At 36.1% G+C, this 20,595-nt stretch overlaps 1 protein-coding gene across 1 annotated transcript in view; it reads left to right on the top strand.

The window, feature by feature from the left end:
* PRPF40A (PRP40 pre-mRNA processing factor 40 homolog A (S. cerevisiae)) overlaps positions 1–20,595 on the top strand; it is an 80,192-nt gene that overhangs the window by 33,257 nt on the left and 26,340 nt on the right. The window contains exons 3-6 of the mRNA XM_006880777.1: positions 11,409–11,489; positions 13,294–13,324; positions 14,790–14,806; positions 17,597–17,707. Of these exons, the coding sequence (XP_006880839.1) occupies positions 11,409–11,489; positions 13,294–13,324; positions 14,790–14,806; positions 17,597–17,707 (240 nt within the window). The remainder of the gene's footprint in view (positions 1–11,408; positions 11,490–13,293; positions 13,325–14,789; positions 14,807–17,596; positions 17,708–20,595) is intronic.

Here is a 20,595-nt window from a genome sequence, read left to right as displayed (position 1 = left end):
AAAGGCTGGGCTCCGTGAGCAAGAGTGTAGCATCAGGATTGGAGGAAGACTTTAACAACCTGCGTTATGCAGATGACACATCCTTCCTTGCTGAAACTGAGGAGAACTTGAAGCACTTATTGCAGGAGGTCAAGGACTACAGCTCTAATATGGATTGAAGCGGAACATCAAGAAAACAAAGATTTCTCACCACTGTGCATAATGGTAGATAGTGAAGTGATTGAGACTGTTAATAGCTTTAGTTTGCTTGGCTCCACAATCAACACTTTTTGGTACCAGCAGCCAATAAATCAAAAGATACATTGCATTGGAGAAGTCTGCTGTCAAGGACATCTCCATAGTACAGAAAAGCAGTGATGTCATTCTGGTGACTAAGGTCTGCCTGATCCAAGTCATGGTCTTCACAAAATATGTGCTATGCATCAGAGAGCTGGACAGTGACTAGGGATGACAGAAGGAGAATTGGTGCCTTTGAGCTGTGGTGCTGGAGAAGAGTATTAAATATACCATAGACTACTAAGAGAACAAACAGGTTTGTCCTGGAGAGGGTGAAACTAAGCTGCTCTTTGGAGACAATGTTTCTAAAACTTTGTCTGACATACTTTGGACATATTGCAAGGGCAGACTGGTCCTTGGAGAGGGACATTATGCTTTGGGAGGGTAGCGGGACAGGAAAATACATGAAGGGAAGACCCTCGAAAAGATAGACTCACTGCAGTAATGGGAATAGGTGTGTCAGGGACAATAGGATTGGCTCAGGATTGAACACGGTTCAGAGCGACTATACATACGGTCTCTGTGAATCACAGGCAGCTTTACAGCACATAACATTTGTATCCCAGTGGGTTGTCCCTTTGTTATGTGCCTTCATTTAAGAAGATAGGAGATTAGAGGGAGTGACACCCCCTCACTCCCTACCCCAGCTCTAGTTAGTTTTCTGTGTTGCAGATTGCACAGAAGGAGATTGTCCGCCTTTCTCCAAAAGATCTCTGATGGATTCAGACCACCAGAGAGACCTGGCCCTTGGGTTATCAGCGTAACTCTCGTTGCTGCTGTTGTTATGTGCCGTCCAGTCTCTTGTGACTCATAACAACCCTATGTTCAACAGCCCGAAACCCTTCTCTGTCCTCTGTCCTGGGCCGTTCTCACTGTCTCCGACACACCCACCCCAATTACCCTAGTCACTGAATTAATCCACTTCATAGAGGGTCTTCCCCTCCTGTGCTGTCCCTTCACTCTCCCAAGCATGATGTCACTCTCCAAGAACTGGTCCCTCCTTGCAACATGTCCAAAGTATGTTAGACAAAGCTTTGCCTCCAAGGAGCAGCCTGGTTTAACCCTCTCTAGGATGAACCTATTTGTTTTCTTAGAGTCCATGGTACATGCAGTACTCTCCTCCAGCACCACAGCTCAAAGTCATCAATTCTCCTCCTATCCTCCCTAGTCATTGTCCAACTCTCTGATATATAACAAGTGATTGCAAAGGCCATGTCCTGTGTCAGGTGCACCTTAGTCTCCACAGTGACACCATTGCTCTTCAGTACTTTGGCGAGGTCCCCAACAGCAGACTTTCCCATTGCACTATGTCTGTTAATTTCCTGGCTGTTGATGCCAAGAGTGTTGACTGTGGAGCCAAGCAAACTAAAGCTGTGAACAATCTCTTTACCATCCATCCTGATGCTGCCAATTGGCCCAGTGGTGAGAATCTTTGTCTTGACATTGGGCCTCAATCCATATTGAAGGCTGCAGTCCTTGACACTCTGCAGCAAGTGCTTCAGGTCCTCCTCAGTTTCAGTAAGCAGGGTTGTGTTATCTGCACAGCTCAGATTGTTGATGGTTCTTCCACCAGTCCTGATGCCACACTTCTCATAGAACCCAGCCTCCCGGATAATCTGTTCTGAATATAGGTTGAAAGGTATCGAGATAGCACACATCCCTGGCGTACACCTTCCCAATTTTGAACCATGTAGTGTTTCCTTGCTCTGTTCTGACAACTGCCACCTAGACCAAGTATAGGCTTCTCAGCACGATCAAGTATTCTGGGATTCCCATTCTTCTCAGAGTCAGCCACAGTTTGTTCTGATCCACACAGTCAAATGCCTTTGCATAATCAATGAAACACAGACATTCCTCTGGTATTCCCTGCTTTCAGCTGAGATCCATCTAACATAATAATATCCCTAATACCATGACCCCTTCTCAACCCAGACTGGACTTCGGGCAGTTCTCTGCTGATGTGCTATTCTAATCGTTTTTGGATAATCTTCAGTAGAATCTTGCTTGCATGTGAAATCAATGACATTGTTCTATAGTTTCCACATTCTGTTGGGTCACCTTCTTTGGAACGGGAACAAATATAGATCTCTTCCAGTCAGTTGGCCAGTGATTGTTCTCCAGATTTCTTGGCACAACTTGGTGAGCACATCCAGGGCAGCATCTGTTAGATGAAATATGTCAGTTGGTATATCATCTATTCCAAGCTGTGCTGTTAAATAATTTTAGCTAGATTTGGTTCTTTTCATGTGGTTAAAGAAAATTTTTAAGGTTTGAATAAATAAGTTTTTGAAGCCTGGTTTCTTACTGTTGTACAATTTCACCGTCATGTTTGTATATGACCCTGCTGAGTTTGATCATCCTGAGTGAAAAGTAAGTTGGTTTGATACTATGTTCAATTCCTAGATTAAAATATTAAAGCTCAGAGACCTTTTCTGATGCTTTTAAGAAGTGGAGTGCCCATATGAAAGATAGATAAGGAATAGTTTAGTGAAGGGATAACAATTCAGAGTTGAAGGAGAGCCCAAAACAAAACCCTCTGCTATCAGCTAGTTCTGACTCAGAGTAACCCCATGTACAACAGAATGAAAAGTTTTCCAGTTCTTAGGATTTCCATTCATTGTTGCACTTTTCTTTCTGCCCACCGCCTCCCCCCCCAAATCACTCTTTTCCTTGAAAAGAAAAATTCTTTCATTGTTAGGCAATCCCTCCCCCCAAGTTCACTTCACTGTGCAGCCTTTACTCTGGACTTGTATAATGACAAGAATGCCCATTCATATATCCCTTTTAAACAGATCTCCTCCTCATCTGTTTCAGTGCACTATACATCATTCCTCTCTTCCTTTTCTGTCTTTGCTCAACCATGATGTCAGTCCCATTTTACAACAGTGGCCCTATGCTATCAGTATTTGTCCTTTTGTGACTGAGATATTTCACTCAGCATACTGTCCTTACGGACATTATGGTCACCCATTTTGAATATTTCATGAGTTCTTTTTTTTTTCAGTGCAGTGTAGTATTCCATTGTGTGAATATACCAGAGTTTCTCTATCCATTCGTTTGTTGATGGGCACTTGGGTTGTTTCCAGCTCTTTGCTATTGCAAACAAAGCCTCAGTAAACATGGGTGTGCATATATCTGCTTGGGTGGCAGTGATGGTTTCTTTAGGGTAAATTCCTGGTAGTAGAATTGCTGGGTCAAATGGCATTTGCAACTTTTTGAGAAAGGACCATACAGCCTTCCATAGTGGTTGCACCATTTTACACTCCAACCTGCAGTGAATAAGGGTTTCATTTTCTCCACAACCTCACCAGCATTTGATGCTGCTTTGTTAAATTTTGCTATTCTTTCTGGGGTGAGATGATATTTCATAGTTGTTTTGATTTGCATCTCTCTTAAAGCTAGGGATTTTGAACATTTCTTCATGTGTTTGTTAGCCATCTGAATGTCGTCTTTGGTGAAGTGTCTGTTCATATCCTGTAATCTTGGCTTTTCTTAAGCCTATTGTAGCAGTCACTTTGTCATTCCATCTCTTGAAGGTCATCATCTCCTTCACTGACCCTCTACTCTTACAAGCAAGAGCTACTTCTTCAAGGACCAGTCCCTCCTGCCCAAAGTATTTGAAATGAAGTCTTAATAACCTTGCTTAATAGGAACAGTAATGGCATTTCTTCCCAGACAAATTTGTTTTTTCTTTTGGCAGTCCATATGTATTCTGTATTCTTCTCCAACACAATAATTCTAAGGCATTAATTCTTTAGTTTTAATGGTAAACAGGACCTAGTAGATAGAACTGCCCTATAGGATTCTAAGGCCCTACATCTTTAAAGACACATCTTTCCCCAATATGGTAGCTAGTGAGTTAGAATCAGGTTTTTCTCATTGCAGCTGAGCACTTAACCTCAGTACGACCAAGCCTCTTTTTAATTATCATTTATTGAGCACCTTTCTAAATTTTTAATATTTATTACACCATTTGATCTTTTACAATAGGTACTTTGTTGTTTTCTAGATGAATACTTTTTGTTTTATAGTTGTGTTAATTGAAATGAAGCCTTTTGAGCCCCAGATTACACAGCTGGTAAACTGTTAAACTGGTGTTGAAATCTTAGCAATTTGACACCGTCCTGTTTCTTAGCCATTTCCTTGTGTCTCAGAACAACTTATATTTGGAGAGAATAACAGCTGAATGTGTGTGCAGTAAGGAGCCCTGGTGGTGCAGTGGTTAGGTGCCAGACTGCTAACTGAAAGATCAGCTGTTTGAATGCTAGAGAAAGATGTAACAGTTCTAACACTTTGGGAAACTTAAGAATTGGTTGGCTTTGCATTACAGGGTCCTATGAATTTAAAACTGAACAGCAATGGATTTTATTTATCTCGTTGTCTTGAGAAGGATATGTCTCTAAGAAAACAACAAATTTCTTGAATTTGTAATCAGTGTAGATGAAGAGAAAACTAAGTGATTTTCCCAAAATTGTTGCCACAAAATGCTGCATTTTTTTACTACAGAATATGCTTAGCTTGTGGAATTTAACATCATCTTATCTAAAAAGAGGATCTTCTTATGATGTTGTCTATAAGGAGTTGTGCTTCTAACAGTGGCACTTCTCTGGCATTTCAAATCCACCACCAGCTCAATGGGAAAAAGATGGACACACTATACCTATGCTATTTACAGACTCTGACTAGCTATGAGTCTGTTCCAATTCGGCAGCTACCTATGAGTGATCGAACTCAACAGCACAAAACCAAATAAAAGTAAGATTCAAATATTAATACCTTACAACCTCAAGTATGCAACAAGACTAGTTCTTAAATGTCGACATAGTTCTTAAAGTACTTAGAATAAATTCCTAAATTGAAGAATAAACAATTCTTAAATATAATAATTAAAAATTATGAGTTTAATTTTTTCCTTGTTTATTTTTAATATTTTATTCTAAGGCTTTAAAAAGGTAAGTTAGATTTGATTTTGCTATAGTAGTAAAAATCTTGAGGGATAATTATGAAAGAGCTTCTGAAGTGGCCACATAAAAATCTTAATATTTTCATTAGAGTAAATTTAGGACTACCAGAGTTCCTATTTTGTATAATGTATTAATAATAGTATTTACATTATTTTCTTAAGTATCTAGGATGAAAATTGATTTACATTTTTTTATATGTAACATCAGAAGTTTTCCTAAGTAGTCTCCTCGGAATGATTGTTCAGATTCTTGTTCCCTCAGTTTCACACACTCGTTATTTATTGTCCTTACACGGCAATGATTTTTCTGAAAACATCTTCATAGTTTACATATTCATTCCTATCCTTAAAAGAACCTAAGTATTACAGTATTTTTCACAAATAATGTGCATGTTAAACATTTGTGTAAACTGGTCTCTTCCCAGGCATACTATTTTCATAAGTGGAGTCTACCAATGTTCCTTTTGTCTTGTTGCCGATTTCAGTTTCTTTTCTTTTTTTTATTTTTTTATTATTATTAAATTTTATTAGTTTTAATGAACATTTACAGAGATTTTGGTTTTTCATTCATTCATTGTTGCACTGTTTTCTCTACCCTCCTCCCCAGTTCATTCTTCTTTTTCCCCGCTTGAATGTTTGTTTTAATTGTCCAGTTGCCACAGTGCTTGTCAAAGCCAGTTCTGATTAATCTCCTTTGTCAGTTTCTTTTCTGTGTGGTAAATTTGATGTTAAGTTTTTGTCTGATACCTGTTGGCATAGAGTTTTGATTCCTAGCAGCAGAACTGTTACCTGCTAACCTACCTTTGTGTTTCTAAAGCAGTCTCTCCTACAGCAGTATTCTTTCCCTGCTGCATACAGCTTTCTCCATGCAGAAGAAATTTCTTTCTGCCATAGAAATAGCCCTCACCAGGGTGTTCAGTCCTAACCCAGGAAGTGCCTGCGTCTAAAGGTCCAGAGAGGTCACCCAGGCAGGTGAAGTTAGGGTACTGCTGCTGGGTTACTGTGCTTGGGCCATTCACTGCCTGCCCTTCACAGCCAGGACACTGTTCTGCTTTCACACAGTTCATCATATATAGTGCATTTGTGGGCATACCCTGCCAGAACTCCTGTTTTGTGTGCATATACAAATTACATGAAATTATTTTTGTAAAAAAAAAAAGAAAAGATAGTGTACAGCAGTTATACAAATAGTCATGTATTAGTAGAATATAGCACATCTGAATTTTTATGTTTGTAAGAGTTGCCAAAGTATTTATAAAGTACAGATGTTTAGACAGTGTAGCTTAAGTATTATTTACATAAAATGAAACTTATGAGCTCATACTTGACTGGACTGCCTTTTTTTGCCCTTTGGTCTACCACTTTTCTATTGTTTGTTTTAGTGGATAATACTTAGAGTGTTCTTCCTTGCATAACTTTTACTATATCTGTATGTAGGAAGCTCTAGTGACTTTGTGGTAAGGAGTTTTTCTACCTACCCAAAGATTTGAATCCACCAGCTGCTTTGTGAGAGAAGGATAGGCAGTCACATCCCAACCCCACCACCCCTCCCCCATGCAGTTTATTGCCTCTGAAAACCTGCCAGTGGGTCAGCTAGGAGTCAGTTTGTACTCTCTGCATTAGAACAACACAGCAGGCATGCATTTTTGTTTTCTCTTCATTCTCTTCATTTTGTCTTCTCTTCACTGGTTGTAAAATTTGAAAATATTTTTTGTGATTGTGTTTTTTTTCTGTGTACCCTTGAATTTGATCCGACTGGCACAGGAGGAGATTGTCCTTCTCCCGCAGAGCATCTGGTGGATTCAAACCACTTGCCTTCGGGATTGCAGCACAGAAAATATTTTTAGAGCATAAAAGTAATTTAAATGGGAATTTGTAAGCAAGTATGTGAGTGATGTGATTTCATAGTATGTTTCCTACTAGAGGAAGCTACTACTTTGTAAGCTTTAAGATGGGTCTGGCCTGTGGAAGTTGTATTTTTGTAGCAATCAAATTGAGTTTTCTTCATTAGTCATTTTGAGGTAACAGCTCATTTTCATTGAGGTGTCGTTGATGTTGAGGCACTCCACTTTATATTCCTCTAAGAGGAAAAAAATAAACGTAGGTTTAAAAGATTGCAAATAAAGATCACCACATGACTGTGTCCTCTATATAAAGCAAAATGAAACACAAGACTACCATACAGAAAAGAACAGCAAAGTGACTTGAAAGTCTCTTCTTGGCTTAGTAGGTGAATTCAGAGTAAATATTTTTTTTTTTAGGATTTGAACCACAAACTGATTTTCATAAACATGTAGCTTACATTCTCTTTTACATTGTGATATGGTTAAAACAAAGAACACATAGTTCTGGGAATTGACTACAAATTCTATGTAAAAATTCAATTTCATTTGGACATGTATTAAAAACTCTCCTATGTGTAAAATTGGAATCATTACCCCAGTTCTACAAAGTAGATTCCTGATGCTTTGAAAAAGTCTTTCTAATTATAATCACACTACTCAGTTTCTCACATTCTAGTAATAGCTCGTATGGTATTCTTATTACTTTTATCCAGATCCATTTGATAGCAGCAGTATTAGCATTGGTGCCATAGCCTCTTCTAAATCCTGCTTGAACTTCTGTCAGTTCTTATCTGTGTACTGCCTTAGCTGTATTTGAATGATTGTCAACAGTATTTTACTTGAATGTGATATTAATGATGCTATTTGATAATTTCCACATTCTGTTGAATCACCTTTCTTGGAAATGGGAATAAAGATGGTCCTTTTCCAGTCTTTTGACCAGACAGCTATACTCCAAATTTTCTGGCATAGACTACATGCAAGGCTGTACCTCTTAATTGAAACAAGCCAATTGGTATCCCATTGATTCCTGAGGCCTTATTTTTTGCCAGTGCCTTCAATGCAGCTTCCACTTCTTCCTTCATTACCATTGTCTCTTTCTTAAATGATACTTCCTCAAGTTTTCCAGTGTCAATCAATTCTTTCTGGTACAGTGATCGTGTGTACTCACTCTTACCTTCTTTCGACGCTTTCTGTGTCATTCGATTTATTGCCATGGCATCCTTCAGTATTGCAACTCAAGGCTTGAATTTGTTTTCTAGTTTTCTCAGTTTGAGAAATGTAGAGTGTGTATATTCTCTATTTTTATCCCTTTTTTTATTCTCCAGTTCCAGGTCTCTGCACATTTCCATTATAATAATACTTTGCTTTGTCATCTAGAGCTATCCTTTTATAAATAGAAGAATATCTATTTATGCTTTATTGACTAGAGAGGCATTTGACTGTGTGGATCATAACGAGTTATGGCTAACAGTGAGTAAAATGGGAATCCTTAGAGTACTGAATTGTGCACATGTGAAACCTGTACCTAGACCAGAAGGCTGTTGTGCAAGCAGAGCACGGGAACACTACATGGTTTAAAATTAAGAAGGCAGTGTGTCTGACCTGTATTCTCTTCCCATACCTATTGTTTGTATACTGAGCAAATTATTTATGAAACTGGACTCTATGAAAAGGGATGTGGCATAACAATAACCTGCATTATACAGATAACACAGCCTTGCTTGCTGAAAGTGAGGAGGACTTGAAGCAGTTGTTGGAGAAGTATAAAGAACAATGCCTTCAGTATGGATTGCATCTCAGTGTCAAGAAAGCAAAAATTCTTACCACTGTTCTGATAAGCAATATCATGATAGATGGAGAAAAGATTGAAACTGTCAAGAACTTCATCTTACTTGGATCCACAGTTAACACCATTGGTACCAGAAGTCAGGAAGTCTTCATTTAAGGTGTCAGCAGTCAGGAAAGAGACCTCTCCAAATTATTAAGGAGTAATGATGTCAGTTTGAGGCCTTAGGTGCGTCTGATTCAGGCCATGATCTTTTGAATCACTTGCTGTGCATTTGAAAGGTGGACAGTGAATAAGGATGACAAAACAATTGATCTCTTTGAGCTTTGATGTTGGAGAAGAGCACTGAACATCCCATGGAGGCCAAAAGAACAAACAAATATGTCTCTCAAGTGCTCTTGGGAGTGGTCCCTAGGGCTGTTGTAATCCAAAGAGGGTCAGTTAGTGATGTTCACTAACTACTACCAAACCTCCTTTCTAGTGTGTTTTAGTAGGGAAGTGCCACAGAAACTTTTTGAGCATCATATTTAAGCCTACCCTGCATTCACAGAAAGGCAGTGGCTGTGCATGAGATTAATTGACTGGGTATCCGACCAGGTCACCCAGAGGGAAGGCAGTAATTCTACTGCTGAACATCATAATCAGTTAGTACATATTTAAGAAAGTCAAACTCTAAATGGATGGGGAGGGGAATTTGGTTGGTCAATTTTGTTTACCCCTTGTAAAGGGGGCGAAAGGCACCATAAGTATCTGACCTCTTCTAGCTCCTCAAAGGGGAATTGTCCCTGTCATCAGTGTCCACAGTTCAGAACCATTTTTTATAATGTCAGCTGTGGTTTCCCACGTTCCTGCACCTACTTCTGCTAATTCCAATACTAGGAAGAGCTCTTGCCTCTTGTTTTGACTCTGTGGAGCAACAGTCTCAAGTCATTTCTGTCTCCTGTGGGTTTCTGTTTCTCTGCTAAGGCTGCTGCTACTTTATTGTAGATCTAATTCAACTGACACAGTAATCTCTGACTCCAAAGGACACATGTGCTGCACACTCTGTTTTCTCTTTCATGCTGTTACCAACTCTGCTGCTGAATCTGTTGAGCTTTTAACGTGTCAGTCATTTCTCTAATTCATTCATTTTGAATGCTGTAGGCTTGTCCACAGTTGATTTATTTTTATTTTATTTCATTTGATTTTTTCTTTTAGAACTATTATTTAGACCATATACAGTCATGCGTTGCTAAATACCCTCGTACACTGAAGTAGGGCATTGTGCAATTTGAAAATACTTTTTACATGTGTGGTTCCTTGATGGCAAACGGGTTCTATTCCTAAGTATACCTTTGTGTTGAATTCGGACATAAGAATGGTTAGGTATAGTTCATATCTGACATTAGCTAGACATTGTCTTATAATATTGTATGCCTTCCTGTACTTGGAAAATACTCAGGCATCTTTAGTATTAGAGTAATAAAGTGATTTTAAAAAGGTTTTGTTGAGAGTCATAAAGTAGTGCCATTTGCTACTATATAGTTTATGCCTTTAATTTTTAATAAATCTGCTTTATGGGAATTGGGACACTGATGTATACACAGTCAGACATTGCCCAAATGGGCATTATGTGGCACATGACTATTCTATTTCTACTTTATTTTTTTTTTAATTTAAGGTTTATAAAGCTATCTCCTGTTTTCTTGGTTGTATTTTAATCCATTAATATGCTAGTTCATGAAATAAGTTCTTTAAACATGTGTTCAAGTTCCGTTTCCCAAGTAATGTATGAAAATATTCTTCTCTACCTTTAGTCCATTTTAATCTGTAGCTATTGACTAATTTATTCTTTCTTTTCTGTTGCTTTTATTCAGATTGTATGTTTTATTTGAAATGGTTGAAAAACCACTGATTTAGCTGGTTGGTGCCCATTATTGGGATTGTATATAATTTGAACTCTTGGTCTCATTTTCTTTTTCAATATTTGTTCATTTAAAACAAGGTTTAAATGGAAAATTAGGCTGATAAATGGACCTTTGTTCTCCTTTAAAAATATTTGCAAATTCTAATGGATTTTTTTAATGTTTTGCATTTGAATAAATTAATACGTTGGTAAACGGATTCCCCCCCCCCCAGATGTATTTGTATAAGTTTTATAAGAGAGCAGGGGAAAAGAATTGAAAAATTAGGGTGGGATTTTTCTTTGTCCAAGTCAGTATCTTGATTTTAAGAATTTTTTTATAATAGTGTGTGTTTTTTTTTAAAAAAAAAAAAGTTGCTGTAAACTTTATTCAACACGAAAATAAGACACACACTGGGGGGAAAAAACCTTTGTGTTATTTTAACTTGCCTATGATCTAAGTGAAAATAAGTAGTTGATAAAATATTTCATTCATTAAACAAGCACTTACTAAACATATTATGCATAAAATTTAGTATGCAGTAGATTTTAGCTTTAAATTGTATATACTAGCTTTAGTAACCAGGAAGATTCGTAAAAGTCCTATTAAATGCTTTCATCTTGTAGAGTAACCTGTCTTTACTTTTATTCTAGATGCCTGGAATGATGTCTTCAGTTATGCCTGGGATGATGATGTCGCATATGTCTCAGGCTTCCATGCAGCCTGCCTTACCGGTAATGTTTGTTTTCTGTAATGTTTCATTAATTACTTTCATAAGTAAGATAGATAGACAGACAGTCACTCAGTCAGTCATATTTGCCTTTTCAGTGCTTCTGGTTGAATTAGTTAATGTGACATGGGAATATATGATGTGCTTTTCTTTTTCGTTTCTCTTAACTTGAATGATGCTAATTTATGATATTTCTTTTTTTATTCTTTTTTTAAATTATTATTAAATTTTATTTGTTTTAATGAACATTTACAGAGATTTTGGGTTTTCATTCATTCATTGTTGCACTGTTTTCTCTACCCTCCTCCCCAGTTTGTTCTTCTTCCCCCACCCATGTCTGTTTTAATTGTCCAATTGCCAGAGTGCTTGTCGAAGCCAGTTCTGATTAATCTCCTTTGTCAGTGTGTCCAATTTATGTTCTTTCCTGTATTCATTAATAAACTGTATATTACAAAAGATCAGAATCTTGACATACTTTATATGGCTGCCAGTAGAATTTTATTGGCCTGTAAGCATTCTAAAATTAACAGGATAGACCTTTATTGAGGATTTCAGTGAAAAAGAGGAAGATTTAGTAAGGTGATTGACACAGTGATTGCAACACTGAATTCATGTGCAGCAGTTATTATAAGGGTTGTAAAAGGTCAGACAGTATATTGTGGTGGTATAGAGTTTAAGCCAACACAATAGCACCTCATTAAAATGGACACTTTGTGATCTATTACTCGATTCTAAATTTAAAAATTAGCAGATTTAGCTACTTGGCTGATAACTGAGAGGTTGATGGTTGACAGCCACCTAGCAACTCAATAGTGAGAAAGAGAGACCTACCTAATGATCTGCTCCCATAGAGTACAGCCTTGAAAACATGTTGGTTCTCTTCTGTCATACAGGTTTGGTATGCATTCCTAACAATAGTCTCAAATTATTTTTTTTTTTAAACTTTGTAGCAAATCACTTAGAATTACAGCTTTAACCCTTCTTAATCAGTATAGCAATAATTCTATCATTGCTACAAATTAGTTCCCCTTCTTTATTATTTAATAAACCCATGTTTTTAATGAACAGATGTGGCACATACCACTGAAGGGAGCTAATTTCAGCTGTCTTTCCCAAACCCTTAGAGCCAGATGTCCTTCAACATTCTGAATTTTTAAAATATGTTGCATAGGCTATATGTTTAAAGAGCTTTGGTAGGATCCCTGGTGACACAAAAAGAAGCTGCTGTTGACAGTTTAATCTCACCAGCCACTTAATGAGAGACCTGTAGTTGTCTGCCTTTGTAAACATTTGCATATGGCTATGGAAACTATAAGTCAGTTCTTCTTGGCCCTTTATAGGGTTCATTTGCGTGGGCAATGAAATAACTAGGTTATATAAAAACTGGAGCTTAAGGGAGTTCTGCAGAGCTAGTGGCAAGACGCTGCACTGCAATCCCAGAGGTACATGGTTGAAATCCACCAGATGCTCTGCTGGAGAAGGAGTGGGCAGTCTCCTCCTAAACCAGTCAGATCTGATTTGACGGTACACATTAAAAATAATACAATAAAAAATTTAAAAAAAAAATCCACAAAAAACTGGAGCTTAGGAAAGCACCTTGTATAGTTCTAATACGTTAGTATTTATTTGTACACTAAACAAGGATTGAAGAGTTCCATATTCATTCAGGTTGGGTTTTGCTGATAAAGTTTCGAGTCAGTAACTTGGTAATTATGAGTAGAGTTATACACTTTATCTAATAAGGAACTTACATAAAATATACTAAACCATGTTAATATGAATAACTTTTTTTTTTTTTTTTCTTATAGCCAGGAGTAAATAATATGGATGTAGCAGCAGGTATGTATGCTTTGTATAGTAGTATTCGCTAGGTTTGTTTGGAGAGGACCAAACAGTCATAACAAGGGGTAACTGTCTCTTGGACTTTTTAGTCAGCTGTATTTTTGTGTGTGTGTGTTATTTTAAGGCAAGAGAAAAGAGAAGTTGGACGTTGATAATTGGATTCAATCCGGTTCTGGAATGAAATTTGTTCTACAGCTCAGCTTTGGCTCATAGAATGTTTTTTTAAATTTTGTACTTAGTTGCTAACATTTAAAATTACATTTAGCCAGAGGTTAAATTTATTTTGTAAAGTTGAATAGCTTAAATATTCAGTGCTTACAGTTGTCTAGTGTACACAGTAAGTGCCCATTAAATACTTAATAGACCAACTCTGGTTGAGTCCATATATTTAGTTAACTACTGTCATGTTGTGTAATAGAATAACTACTGTATTGCTTGACTTGTGGAACATACATTTATCTCTTGCTGGCTTTGTGTGTTCCTCCTTGTCCTTCACAAGCACAATTGATATATTTAAACTTTTGATCTGGAATGCTTATCAGGATTTTGGGTTTCAGTCTATTTAACTATCCTGAGCTGCTGTTTACTAGTTTCTAGGGAACAGTAGTGGTATAGAACTGTGCTGCCAGTTCAAAGGCATGCAGTTTGAATCTACTAGCTTCTCCTGAAAGATGAGGAATCTCCTGTGTAATTTACTGCCTCTAAAAACCTCTTGAAGAGTCTGCATTAAGTCACTACTGATTCAGCAGCACACAGCAACAATAAAATTATGAATTAAATTAGATGAGCCCTCTGACTCATGTACTTCATCCCACTTATGGCTTAAGGGAATTTCATAACATATTCAGGCAACACCATCTATTAGAACTTTTTTTAGAGGCAGAAATGCTCTTTACATCCTGTTGTCCAGTAGTCCAATAAAATAGGCACATATAAATGAGACTTAAAAAATACAGCTACTGTATTTATGGAACTGAAATTATTTAGTCGTAATTTATTTAGATTAAATAAGAATATGTGATAGCTGATGGCTGCTGTTTGATACAACACAAATCTGGAAGTCTTCATATACTTGAAGTTACCAAAAATTTGAAGCCTAATATTTGAGCTCTTTTTATACTTTTGTAGGATAGCAGAAAGTGGGGAAATAGACATGATAACTTTTTTTATCAGGGATACAGGAAATAAAAGCTATGGGGCATGCAAGAAGGCAAGTCATAAAAGGCAATGGGGAGTACTTCACTCCTTTGTCAATTTGGAGACTGAAAATTTAAAAGACTCCATCCTGAAAATGCTTTGAGTCATAAACATTTCCTTTTGGAGGGAGGAGGGAGAAAGCACAGAAATCGTGGAATAGTCTCAGGTCCTAGATAAGAAAGTAGTATGAATGAATATTGAAACTGTTGAAGTATGAAGGATATGATTTATCACACTGCATTTATTGTGTTTTCTCTTACTTTAGGTACTACATCTGGCGCAGTAAGTATTCTTTTAAACCTCTGGAATATATTTAATTATACTTCTTAGACCTGCAATTTGGACCATTCTCTCTATTTTAAATATTTGCTGATCTAAGGCTTTTAAAAATCTTTCCCATGTCTCAAAGGTTGAGATTTGTTTGACCTCTTTATTCTAAATTTTAATGAGACTTGATGAGAGAAATATTATGGAACAAATTAATCTATTCCATTTATTGTCATTTGAAAGCAGAAAATTAGCATATCTTAACTGGCATGAAGTAATCAGATAATGATTTCATTTTTTAATAAAAATTTGAAATCGCTGTTAAACCACAAATGAAAACAAAACTTCTAGGTGCATAGTAATTAACCTGTTAATTTTCAGGCAATTCCTTAGAGAGTACCATTTCATGTAGGAAACATTTTATAACCTTGTTATAATAAACCTAATGTAAAATTCAGTTTTTTAGGTTTTGTTTTTTGGTTTGTTTGTTGTGTTTTTTGGGGGGTTTTGTTTTGGGGTTTTTTTTTCCATTTTCTACCATTTACTCTTGTTATCAAAAATAGTTCAACTCTTCTTGCAAAACAAAAAGAAAATATACTGGACACATACATCACATTTTTCTTCCTATGGCTTTAGCTCAAACCCACCCCACCAAAAGAGACAAAGGGAGAGGGGGGAAAAAAACAAAACAAGCGAACAGAAAACCCAGCAACAACAAAAACAACTCTAATCTGACCACATTCACAGAAAATGACACCAGAATACACTACAAAACAGAAGGAGGTGTCATCTGCTCTGTGTCCAAGTTTCTTCTCCATTTCTTGTAAAATTTCTTTTTTAAAACATGACTTGTATATATCTTCCTTAGAAGTGGAAGTGTTTAGAATTACTTTGATTTTCTTAAGAGGAGTTTGAAAATGTTGTCAACATTTTTACTCATTTTTCCTTTAATGCTTGGTTTTGTTCGTGTGTGTGTGTGTGTGTTTTATAGTTTTTGTATTAATAAAGAGGTACAAGAATAGACAGACATAATGAGTGAAGGGAAGCATTGTAAATTGATAGAGGCAGTAATCAGTATAGTATCACTAAAAACCCTCAAACCAGACAGACATAATCTTTTAAGCATTTTTTATGTTGTTGTTTTTTTATTGGGAAATTAGTGTTCTTTTTATACATGTTAAATATTACTCTTTTTTTTTTCTAACTTCAAAGATTTCTTTTTTGATACTTTTTTAAATTCGTAAAAAGAGAATTTATGTGTATAAATTCTATTTAATCAAAACTACTAAGAAGTATCGTGTTTCAGAAATTGCAGAAGCTATAAATTAATTTTAAGTATGCTTTAGTTTTATACTTTGAGTGAAGAAAGCTTGAGTATTGTATTGACTTCTAAAAAAATCCAAACTTAACATGTTTTGCTTTAACAATACTTTTAACAGAGTATCTGGTGTTTTTCATTTTAAGCACTTGTTTTTATTTATGGCAAATAACATTTTCATATTTTACCTAGGTGAGGGCTGGTTGGGAACAATTGAAACAAACGTAAATTTAAGACTCCGTAACATTCAACCTAAATTTTTCTACCTTTAAAGAATCACTATTTTTTTTTGTTGTTGTTGTGTTTTTTGTTTGTTTGTTTTGTTTAAGAATCACTATTATTATCATGTTGGTGACAGTCTTTATTGTATTTTACTTAACATGTATGTATATGTACATATTGACCATTTTAAATAATTGGTTTACAGCCTTAGAAAATTGATAAAGAATTGCTATGAATCTGAATCAACTCAACAGTAGTGGATATCTTGTTTTAAGGGATTGGGATTCAAATTTTTACCCTTGTTAAATTTCATTGTTTTGATGCTCTAGTATTGATTATAGCATCTCTAAACCTCCCTTTGCAATTTTGACAACTGTATCTTTATGGTATAACAATTTCTAACTTTATTTAAGATGTACATAATTTTTAGATTATAATTGTTGAGTTCATTATACTGTGTTAGAACTCACAAAATCTAGACTTGTCCTAAAAGAAGCTTAAATGTGTCAAGTACAAAATTATTATTCTCAAGAAAGCCATTGTATCCATTTAATTCTAAGACAAAATAAATATATCTTAAACCCTGAATTAATCCAAGCTGCCTTTGAGAAACGTTTTGATCACTGCTAAATTCAAGTTTCATTATTTGTTTTATGTCTTAGTGTGTTTGTACACACACACACACACACACACAGAGAGAGAGTAGCTCTGGTAGCCTAGTGGGTAAATAGTTACATGTTACCAATGGATGGCTTCCTCCATAAGTTTGCAGACTCTGAAAACCTTCAGGACGATCAGTTTTGGGTTTATTTGGACTTGAGGGCACATAAAAAGAAATGTATTAAAATATATTTGAATGTGTGTAAGTAATAAATAATAATTTAAAAAAACTTAAGAAGGTATTTGGGTTCAAGCTAACTTACACTGGAGTCATCAGAAAGAAGCTCAGTCATTAAGTCAGGAATTGCTTGTATTCTGTAAGATGATCAATACCAACTTGTAGTGATCAGTTACTGTAAATCACCTGAAATTTTTTTTTTAAGTAGAATTTTACTTTAATTGTAATTTTAACAAACATTTATAAAGAAGTTAGATTTTCAGTTATTTATTGTTGCATGTTTTACGCCCTCCCTTCTCTTCCCCAGTTCACTTTTTTTTTTAATATTCATTCACTGATTTTCTTCATATAGTTACTGCTTTGAAAGTAATAATACTGATAACTGTAAATTAATTGTTATGTAACTTAAATCTTTTATTCCCTTTAGAAATCAATGTGGACAGAACATAAATCACCTGATGGAAGGACTTACTATTACAATACTGAAACAAAGCAGTCTACTTGGGAGAAACCAGATGATCTTAAAACACCTGCTGAGGTAAAATTTTACAGACACATCAAATAGCTTTAAGCTACCTAAACTTCTTGCCAGTAAGTCAATTCCAAGTCAGAGCATCCCTTCCTAAGGTTTCTGATCTTCTGTGTCTTTACATGAATTTTTCTCTTGCAGAGAGGCTAGTAAATTCAGACCACTGGCCTTTTGTTTGGCAGCCCAACCCTTAACATGTTATATTATTTCAGGATGTGAACAGTGCTTAGCAGCCCAAGAAGTGGCTTACACTTCAGAAGAGGTTGCTGTTCCCAGTGGGAAAGAAGGTTAATGCATTTATACCAATAAGTATGAACAATGAAAACTCTGGAGGTGCAGTCTTTAGGAACTTGGCTGCCAACACAAAGGTGATGATGCCTTTCCGGCATTTCAGAAACATCATCTGATATGCAGGATAAAGATGACAATCTCCTCCTCTGTGATGTACAACTTCAAGGGTCTGCTATGCATTAAATTTAGGATAGTGAATTTTGGTTTAGAGGGGCAGGTTGGTTTGGTTCTAATCAAGTCGCCCTAGTGACATAATAAGTTTGGAAAGGTCATTTGAAGACTTGAAGGGTAGAGGAAGGAATGTCTTTTATTTGCCTTTAATGATTTCAAAGATTGGTTAAGGCTTTACTTATTAAAAATTTCTAATGTGTGACTATCCTAGATTAAGTATATTTAAAATAAATAGCAGTGACACTTCCTTTACTGCATTGAAATCAGATAGTTTTTAAACTGGTTTGTTCTTATTGACTGCTTCTTGGTCTGGTTATAGGTTCCACAGTATCACAAAAAGTGCTACAGTGGCTTTTTAAAATTACCTTCAAGGGGAGCTCAGGTGGCCTAGTGGCAAGAAGTTGCAACTACAGTCCCAGAGGTGCACGGTTCGAATCCACCAGATGCTCTGCCGGGGAAGGAGGGGCAATCTCCTCCTGTACCAGTCAGATCTGATTTGACGGTACATGCACACAAAAATAATAAAACTTAAAAAAAAAAAAAATTACCTTCAGCCGGGTTTTACTTGATGTAATTACTAATGACAGTTCTGTATTTCTCATCTTGTTGGATCATCTTTCTCTTCTGGGGGAATCATCTTTCTTGAGAAGGGGCACAAACAAGGATTTAAGTATCTCTTTAATTGATTGATCAGATTTATTAGCATAAATGAGCATAAATGTGCATATCGAGCTCTCAAATCTATTTTTAGAGATGAGTGATTATCTGATTCATTGTTGAAATGTTGAAAACATCTCATTTGGAATTTCATCAATTCTGGAAACTTCTGTTTTTACCAATTTTTTTCTGTGAAACTTGGACTCCTTTCGGTAATTAATTCTTGTTCATGTGAGTTATCACCTCAACAAGATTGCACATTGGCAAGTTTTTTTGGTACAATAACCTTTTAGTATCCTTTATTATTGTAAGACTAGCCTCAAAATTTTCTTCAGTTCTTTCAGTTTGAGAAATGCCAACTTCTTCCTTTTTTCCTTCCTAATTTAAGGTCTTTGTCTATTTCACCCTAATACTTTCGTGTTGAGATATTCTTTGAAATCTTCTGTTCAGCTCTTACATTCCCATGTCCACATCTCTTTTGACTTCTGTCTTTTCTAGTTTTTATTAACTTTTATTTTCATTATATATGAACCTGGATAACATATCACAGTTCAGTTGGTTATAGGTCATTAGCATTTCAGTACAGCAAATCTGTTCTTGACATGTTCTTTAAATTTACGTAGGATAGATATACTCAGGGCTATACTTATGGTTCTGTGGACTTATTTTATTTTCATCAGCTACAACTTAAATTTGTATATGAGCATTTGATTGTTCCACACTGACTAGCTTATTCTGAGTGATATTAAAATTCTCTATGGCCTCTTCCATTTGGTACCTTTGTATTCCCACCTAGTTGAGTGTATGGTCCCTATTTTTTTATAAAGGTATTTACAATGAGTAAATCATGAGTAATGTAAAACTCTGTCGGGTCTTCTCTAGCCTTATTTTTATTGCCAAGGTCATATATTTTCCACTAACTAATCCTACTTTGCACCTTTGTCATTCCAACCACTGTTTGTCAACTTGACTTCAACTCATAGCGACCCTGTGAAGAGTGGATCTGAGCCTTGTTCTATCTGTGCTGTCCTCAACATCTCCAATAACTTGAGCCCATTTTTACACTCCTTTTTGCGCTTATGCAAACCCTACATCTTTCCAAGCATAATATCCTTCCCCAAGAACTGGACCCCTCTAACAGGATGCCCAGAGTATGTGTAACAGGGTTTCACCATCTTTGCTGCCAGGCAGCACTTTGGTTTTACTTCCTCCAACTTTCAGACACATAGCAAGTAATCTGAATGTCCCCGGCATGGACCAGGCCCACATTAGTCTTTAAACTGACATCATTGCTTTCTAGCACGTTGGAGAAGTGATAGCAAATGTTCCCAATGCTGTACATCTTTTGATTTCTTGACTGCTCATACCACAGGTATTGAATGTGAATCTGAGTAGGTTGAAGTCATTGACAGTCTGTCTTTTCTTGAGCTATTAGGATGTTGATTATTGGCCCAGTGGTGAGGATTTTGGTTTTCTTGGTGTTTAGATATAAGCCATATTGAACACTGTGGTCTTCCAACAAGTAGTTAATATTAATGTATCTTGTGTATTGAGTCGTTTTTAGAGTTCAGAATTTGTTAAAAACCTTCAGTTCCTTTTTCATCTTTAGCTTTAGTTGATTTGTAATCTGAATAATATGTTAACAGATCTTCTGATGTTTCTGGATATCGTCTTATCACTGTACTTTGTACTTTAAATAAGTCATGAAATGTTGTATTTTTTTTTTTTTTACTAACATTTGGAATTACTAACTTCTTTTTTTTCGATAACCATCCAAG

The sequence above is a fragment of the Elephantulus edwardii genome, unplaced genomic scaffold, assembly GCF_000299155.1.
Source record: "Elephantulus edwardii isolate Elephantulus edwardi_28Jun2011 unplaced genomic scaffold, EleEdw1.0 scaffold00010, whole genome shotgun sequence".
Classification (NCBI taxonomy): Eukaryota; Metazoa; Chordata; class Mammalia; order Macroscelidea; family Macroscelididae; genus Elephantulus; species Elephantulus edwardii.
This window is presented reverse-complemented; position numbering and strand designations above follow the sequence as displayed.